General features: G+C 28.7%; 1 protein-coding gene across 1 annotated transcript in view; it reads left to right on the top strand.

Moving 5' to 3' along the window:
• Window positions 1-722: 722 nt before the first annotated feature.
• The window catches only part of TRIADDRAFT_58375 (uncharacterized protein), a gene marked incomplete at both ends in the record, with an annotated part of 9,030 nt that continues 1,378 nt past the window's right edge, over window positions 723-8,374 (top strand). Inside the window, 18 exons of the mRNA XM_002114458.1 lie at window positions 723-740; window positions 1,514-1,663; window positions 2,512-2,645; window positions 3,452-3,563; window positions 3,760-3,887; window positions 4,028-4,189; window positions 4,351-4,492; window positions 4,757-4,836; window positions 4,922-4,993; window positions 5,147-5,302; window positions 5,576-5,663; window positions 5,880-5,996; window positions 6,138-6,239; window positions 6,708-6,886; window positions 7,493-7,580; window positions 7,724-7,765; window positions 7,863-7,970; window positions 8,108-8,254. Of these exons, the coding sequence (XP_002114494.1) occupies window positions 723-740; window positions 1,514-1,663; window positions 2,512-2,645; window positions 3,452-3,563; window positions 3,760-3,887; window positions 4,028-4,189; window positions 4,351-4,492; window positions 4,757-4,836; window positions 4,922-4,993; window positions 5,147-5,302; window positions 5,576-5,663; window positions 5,880-5,996; window positions 6,138-6,239; window positions 6,708-6,886; window positions 7,493-7,580; window positions 7,724-7,765; window positions 7,863-7,970; window positions 8,108-8,254 (2,025 nt within the window). The remainder of the gene's footprint in view (window positions 741-1,513; window positions 1,664-2,511; window positions 2,646-3,451; window positions 3,564-3,759; window positions 3,888-4,027; window positions 4,190-4,350; window positions 4,493-4,756; window positions 4,837-4,921; window positions 4,994-5,146; window positions 5,303-5,575; window positions 5,664-5,879; window positions 5,997-6,137; window positions 6,240-6,707; window positions 6,887-7,492; window positions 7,581-7,723; window positions 7,766-7,862; window positions 7,971-8,107; window positions 8,255-8,374) is intronic.

Here is an 8,374-nt window from a genome sequence, read left to right as displayed (position 1 = left end):
GATAGGCAAACAAGGTCTAACTGTGATGTAATACTATGATGAGACTGTTCATAAATTTTCCGATTATGTCAAACAATCGTTTTAACTTACATTATCGACTACTTGTTATGATCGATTCTGCTAATATCGATTTGTTTATGTTTTTTATTGCGTCTGTTTTAATTTGCTAAGGTTATAATCAACTAGAATATTGTCTTTTACAGTTATTAACGCAGTAAATTTTGATACTATTATCAATTTAGCTGACCTAATATCAATTTTTCGTACCATTTAATAACACATTTCATCCATCCATACGTATAGCATTTATAATGAAAACAGTAACTAATAGAACCGTAACCAACGAGTGACTTATAGAATACCATGACATTGGTGATTGGCCATTAATAATTTGGATTTACTTATTAATTCAATTTAGTATATATCAATTAGAAACAGTATTTTCATATGGTTTAGTCTTTCAGCAATGCTTTTGCTAGGTAAATTAACGTCACATGGAAAGTCAATTTAATTTTCCAGATGCCGAATTTAGAAATCAATTATTCTATTTTACATTAGTCATTATTGACTACTAAGTATCATAATATCCGACATCAATTTGTTTCAGTAAATTTCAGTTAATTGGTATACTTTCATTTTTTCCTTTCATAAATGTCATCTTTAAGTAGATTATTAATTCGTATAGTTTTAATTTACAGCAGTCACCATCTTTATCACTATCAATGACCACATCAGATAAAGTAACATTAGTCATGATTGGATAGTGTCAGCTTATTCATATTCCGTCCTATATATTTGCATAACCTTTTACTAGAAAACAATCATTCTATTCAGCTCATTTTGATCAACGTTATTGACCGTAAAGTTACACTAGTCCAAATAGGTTAGTGTTAACTTGTTCATATTCTGTTTCATATCTTTGCATGACATTTCACTAGAAAACAACCATTCTATATAGTTTATTTTGATCATCATCATCCACTATGAAGTAACGCAATATCTATCCTCAATTTAATTTAACAAATATCAATTAACTTATTTAGTTCTTACATTCTATTTACACGGAATTCCTACATTGAAGTAGAATTCTGCTTGGTATTATTTATTATTATCGATTACACTAACAGAAATAACGTCATAGCTATCATTCAATTTAGCAAATATCAATTGGAAAACAATGATTGTCTATAGTTTTGCTCGAATTTTCACCTTTCTAAACTAATATCATAGTCTTTGTCAATCCCTTTATCGTCCATTTTGTTTTCCACGTTCTCTCCATTTTTAATTATTAAGAAATATTCCATTGAGTCTAGTAATGATATCGATTAATTGTATTAATTTTATTTGTTTTATTCTTGTTAACTGCTGCTGCTACTTTGACATAATAACCGATACTGCAATCATCATTGAGAAAGATTTTTAATCCATACCTAACTTCTTTCTAATTTGATGCAACATTTAATAATCGGAGAACCGATCTAATTCTCTTCATTAATAATTGTAACTTGTTTAGCTTACGGCCAACATCGTCCTCATCATCGGATCCAATGTCATTGGCCTCATTATCTTTAGTGTATCAGATCAGAAACAACGTCTTGCCTTCTTAGATACACGAATGTCTATGGAAGCTAAAGTTAAAATGGAAGCACAGTCAAAACAGCAGGTGTGTTGTAATCTTTTTTATTTTAATAGATGAAATGTTTCTTTGAACAATAAAAATTGACGTATCGAATTGTATCTAAACATTTTCAATTGTTGAATGATAGTATTGATATTGGAGAATATTGTTTCTAATTGAATGATATAATCAATTCAATGTATAAGTAATTAAGTCGAGATAGAATTAATTAATATTATTGTAGTGTCAGCAATAATACTATTTTAAAGCTGTAATTAAGACTTGTTTACAGAATTACTATAATTTGATGTCTATTGATGAAAACTCTCTTCTATCAATATTACCAAATCAATATCAATTTTTCGATTGATTACTACTTATTTCTTCGTTTCTAGTTAGGAGAAGTCAATAGCTAGAGTAATAGTCACTGATAATATCAGAAAGGCTATGATATATTTCTGACTTTGATAAATTGTACTTTTACACGTGATCAATTCCATATTGCTTTAAACCAGCTATTAATGTAATACTTTTTAACTGATAAGTAAAGTATTTTCAACACACAGTATTATTATAATTATAATTCATAAATTTTAATAATCATTTCTTTATTCTATCAATTGATGTTGATATAACCACTTTCCAATAAACACATCATTATATATACACCTTTTCTATTTTATCAAATACTGTAATTTTTGGATATTATGAAATAGCTCCATTTTAATTTAAAAAGAAAGTTTATTCGTATTATAAATATTTATGTTCTGGAAATAAGATTTTCTGTACTGACTTGTATACGGGTAGTTAAATCACGTGGATACGCCTATTTTGCATATAATTTTTCCGAGTTAGTAGAGAATAATATTTTAATTGATAAATTGCTGATTTAGGAGCGTCTTTTAACATCTGTATTACCGCGTTACATCGCTATGGAAATACAAGGGAATATGAATTCATCTTCAAAAGTTGGTATGACAGAGAAACAGTTTAGCCACTTTTATATTCAACGCTACGAAAATATAAGGTATTGGCATGATTTACGAAGATATATTTGAAAAACTAATCATACTGTACTAGCAACACTATCAATTTTCGTTTAACCGCTAAAATAATAGATATTATTCAAAACTCTTTCAGGATATTAATTTTTTGATATCAGGAACACCTTTTTCTTTCATTTACGATTTTAGTGTTTGTTATACACCATTCATCATTTCGATTAGTTGTATAGTAGCTAGCAAAAAACATGATGTAGTTATTATGGTCTACTAAATTATAATTGCCAGCAAAGGCAGGGAGAACAATAACACTTACAGAATAAAGCTTAAAGTTTACAAATTCTATCTTTTGCGATGATTTCTACCATTCATATACATTAGCTTAGTTGGCTGATAAATTTGCAGATCTAAGTACAATGCATATAATTAGCTAAGTTTTAGTTAAAACTGTATCGTCTGTTGTTGACAGAACATATCGACTTTACATTTTATCTATTTGTAATTTTATCTGTTTTGGTATATTAATCGATTATAAATGAAATATTAGTCCCATTTTCTGAGATTTAGATATAACGATAATTGGCTAGAGTAATCATTTTGGTCTAGGAAGATATACGTATATTTAGAAGATATCAATAACTAGTTCTTGTTGTAAATAAATTGTAAAGATACAGCATTACGTACCATTAGTAATCACCTTGACTCTGAGCATAATCCATATTTAATCATTATTGATCATTCTTCTGTCCGCGATATTTCTATTTACTAAATATCGATAGAATTGCTAACAAAAATTTTAACTTTCATACTGAATTTATAATCTTAATTATAGTATACTATTTGCTGATATTGTTGGCTTTACGAAATTGTCCTCAACTTTCACCGCTCAACAATTAGTACAGACACTCAATGAATTATTCGGTAGTTTTGATGAAAAAGCTGAGGTTGGTAATGATTCTAAGACGAATGTATAATTTTAGTTGTATTTAATAGGTATATTGCTGCTAAAGTACTTTATAGCGATAGGTTTATGCTAGTATTGTGCTATCGAATAGTATTCTATTATATCATTTTTATAACTCACAGCATCATCTATAAACTATTCGTAAAATATTAAATGATATCAATATGGGTATATAGGAAAATCACTGCCTGCGGATTAAAATTTTGGGCGATTGTTATTACTGCATTTGTGGCGTACCCGATCCACGACCAGATCATGCACAACTAACAGTTGAAATGGGAGTAGCTATGATTCGTGTTATAGCGTAAGTCAATATGGATTAAAATTTGAGAGAATGGGTTAAGAAAGCATGCAGTTACTAGATTTACAATATCGATATAATTATTTAGATTAGATAAAACCATAGAATATCAATCATATCAATATTTTCTTTTTTGATTACAGAGATGTAAGAAAGAAAACTGGTGTATCATCGTTAGATATGAGAGTTGGAATTCATTCTGGTGCCGGATTATGCGGTGTTATGGGTAGAAGAAAGTGGCAATTCGACGTCTGGTCTTCTGATGTAACATTAGCTAATAATATGGAAGCTGGGGGTATTCCAGGGTAAATAAATAACGTGCATTAATACAATATCAGCAACGATATTTTAGTTTTATAATCTAATAATCCATCTTATCAAATTTTAAAACAATAAGTTTTTCTATCTTTTCTACCCTCGAGACGATCAAATTAACTTCAATCTATCATTACATGCATTTTTTCAGGCGTATTCACATAACGGATACTACTTACAAACATTTAAAAGATGATTACGAAGTTGAGGATGGCAATGGAGGTAGTAGAAGTGAATATCTCCGCCAAAGGAATATTCATACCTATTTAATTAAGAGAAGAAAGCATACAAGAGTAAGCATACAATATCGTTTGAATTATTATAGTACTAAATTTAGGAATGTGTATTTGTATGGATTTAGGAGGAAACAAAGGGAGTAAGATCAGCATAAATTTGGATAGTCGTCATAAATGTCACTGTTATAACGCGATAATCCCTTTACTAAATGATTTCTAATAAATTAGATAACTGATGATTTGACATACTATATCTCAATGGATAGATAGGATCATAGTATTAGTTTTATTTTGTACTTATTAAAAATCATACTTTTACAGAATAAGCAATGTAATACAGAAAATTTAAAGTTAGATGGAAGTTCCAGTAAAAGTGGCAATGGCTCTAACGCTCACCATACGTAAGTTTAACTCTTCAGCTTAGATTAGAACTCAAGCGCAAATACAATAATATACTTAATGCTTTGTTTATAATTATTAATCTAGAGAAGAGATAGATTATGAAGACAAGCTAACTAAGATGTTGGATGAAGACTTACAGAATCGAGATCTGGATAAGTAAGATTATTTTTTACTTCGATATTTAAAATATCGATTTCATATTTGCTGTCATTATTCACATTAGAAAATGAGGATCGAACTGAATAATTTAAGTAAATTACAGCATTTCATTTCACGATTATAAATATCTTGTTACGTACAATGTTATAGTGGAGAAATTTCGAATCCGTTAACATTACGATTTAAAGTCACAGAAACCGAAAGGAACTATAACTGTGAAAAAGAAAATATGGGTTTCACTTTATTAATTGCTTGTTATATCGTACAAGTAACCTGTTTTATTGTTAGCGCTATTATCCTACCAATGTAAGAAAATATGTAGTTATTAGGCTATGAATTTCGATTTATCCTTCATTTAACTGTCTATTTATTAGATTTGACATTATAAATTGACTAGTCTAGTTTTAAACAATGGTTATAAGTTAATAACGCATAAATCGGCAGTTACGGTAATATTATTATCAACATCGATAGTATAGGTATAATTTCCTCAAATTTAAGTATGTTTAGAAAATAATGGTTTATTGGTAGCTCTCTGAGTTACATCGTTATAATTCACTTTTATATCTTGGAATATAGAACGCTAACAAGAACAATTCTTTTTGCTATTGGCTCTGCAATAAACATATTTTTGGTTATAGTTACTGCCGCGTCAAATTATCGAAAGGTAAATTAATGCTTTATAATTAATTTTGATGTAGGTGGTTGAAGGCATCTATTATCCACTTATATGAAAATCTGTATCTTAATTTGAGAATTTCGCCTTACTATTAGTGTTTATTGGTATATAATATCGAAAACAGGCAATTTCTGTTTATAAGATTTCACTTACTTTATGAAGGTATATTTATCAATAAGTTTATTTTTGGAAATGTTATCGCAGAAATTTTATCGATGGTTGGTTAACTTATCGGTATATATTGAAAATCGTAAAATCCTATCGGCACTCCTTGCTGCTTTACCAGCAGTTATTATATTTATAGCCGAACTGACAGAAATCGTAAGTTTGGGATAATACTTCTTATTCCTAGATATCGAATTAAATTATTTATTCTTTTCTGCGATTCTATAGCTTGATATTTTAGGTTTAATATTCTGACTTATTATGAATTTTATTGCAATTGTACTATTTTCTAATTAGATTCAATGTAATACGGTAGCTGTCGAATTTAACAACGCCAATAACTGCTATTTTAACAATAGCCAATTTTACACACAAAATCATATTTGCAAGCATCCTGTTGTAAGTCTAGACTTAATGATAGATTACTTCATGCTACTATAAATTAGCTATATTTACCGGTTATTGTTAGCCACTCGACTCCTAGGATTAATAGTACTGATGTTAATTAAAAATACATTCGGATAGATGTAATGGAATTCATTGGTGTAAGACATTTATTTCGTCAATACTCAGATAAATGGCCCATTTTAGGCTATGTCCTACTTCTTGCTATCCTGCTAATGATTGCTAAAATTTAGTATAGTTTAATCCCATAAATTAGTTTTGGAATAGATAAATTAATGAGATAGTTGAAATAGAAAGTAATCATAACACGAGTGATAGATATAACGGCTAAAGTAATAAATTTTCCATTACTTGTAACAAGCAACTTTTAATGAAGTTATGGCTATATTTCATTAATCTGTACCGAATTCTATATATGTTAATATTTTAATTTTTGACATTTCATAATTCTATCTTATATAGTATACGATGTACAACATGATTATGCTGTTGATGGTGGTTTCAGCGCTAATTCAACTAAGCTATGAATTTAAACTAGTCCTTTTGACGCTCATTACTGCCGCTTCAATTATTGTTGTTATGATACCCGTTCAGAACGCTTTTACATGCTACGACACTATCGTTTATAATTCTAGTTATGGGTAAGTCAGACTAAAAATAGGCTCAATTTTCTTATGATATTATCAAAATATAATTTATAGAATTTGTTTAGATGCATACAAATATAATGTAGAATAAATGTATTCATGGTGCAAACACGATAGAAAGGAGAAACTTAATTAAAAATACGTATTAAGTAATTTGTAGGCAGTAGATTTCTGCTTGTGTTAGTTACAGTAACCACAGAGTTGTTATTATTATTTGTCATTAATTATCTTTTGACAACTTTATGAGAAAGTGATAGCAGTAATCATATGTTTTATAAAGTTGCATAAGTTGTGAAATTGGCTGTTACGGCAGTTGGTTGAAAGAGCAGTTTTAGCTACGGCTCGAGCGATATTTCATTAGCGACAGCTGGGAGTACAAAGTACCTTGCTTGATAAATTAAAATTTATCTTACAATTTCCTTTCCTTTCACTATCGTTATGTAAAGTAGAACGGATCCTACCTTAGCTTTAAAGTAGTTACGATGATCATAATATGCGAAATATTATAGTCTATATATTTATATATATATTGAACTTTAAACATTCTAGAAATCAATGTTAATTATAATTCGTTTATTCTATTCACGCCTGCGGTTATAGGTTATATGCTGATTATATACAAATCAATTATTTATCAACATTTAATATTGGAGTTGCCTTGATCGTTTTAGTATGTAGTACAAGACAGGTAATGGAAATAAAATCGAAATTTTCGTCTAGATATTTACTTTTAGTCGTTGATGTTATAGATATTATTAAATCCAAATGTAGTCGTCAAGCGTAAATGTACTATCGGCTACATTTATTAACGCTCAATATTTTACATTATAGATGGAAATTACAGCTCGAATATTGTTTCTATGGAAAAAAGAGGTTAACTAAAAATGCGATCTTAGAATTTTTGTTTTCGTTGTTATTGTTTATTTATATATTCAGGGTCATAAATGGAGAATTTTACTTCATTATATAGGCCATAGAAAAGAAAGATGGAGTCGAAGAATTACAGCGTCGTAACGAGCTATTGGTTCAAAATATTTTGCCACTTCATGTAGCTAAACATTTCTTAACCCGTCAAGGAGTTAGTACCAATATTTACGAATTACATATCGGTTATTTTAAACTTTAACTTATAATTAATATTTTAACATATATGATAGCAAAAGTATACTAAAATCAGATTAGTAATTACCAATTTTGATCTTAAATTGTGAATAGGAGATTTATAATGAATCCCATAACGAAATCGGCGTTATGTTTGCGTCCATACCTAATTTTCAAGATTTCTATTCTGAAGATGAAATTAACGTACAAGGAAAGGAATGTCTCCGTTTCTTAAATGAAGTGATTATCGATTTTGATAACGTAAGGAAATAAAGTCTTATCCGAACTCAACGAAATATTAAAATCTTAAAAAAAATAGATACTTGTATCAATTTGGTACCTTTTTATCGGCTCTTTATTAAAATATTATTGTTTACTATA

Source organism: Trichoplax adhaerens, genomic scaffold (genome assembly GCF_000150275.1).
Source record: "Trichoplax adhaerens TRIADscaffold_7 genomic scaffold, whole genome shotgun sequence".
NCBI classification, from domain to species: domain Eukaryota; kingdom Metazoa; phylum Placozoa; class Uniplacotomia; order Trichoplacea; family Trichoplacidae; genus Trichoplax; species Trichoplax adhaerens.
This window is presented reverse-complemented; position numbering and strand designations above follow the sequence as displayed.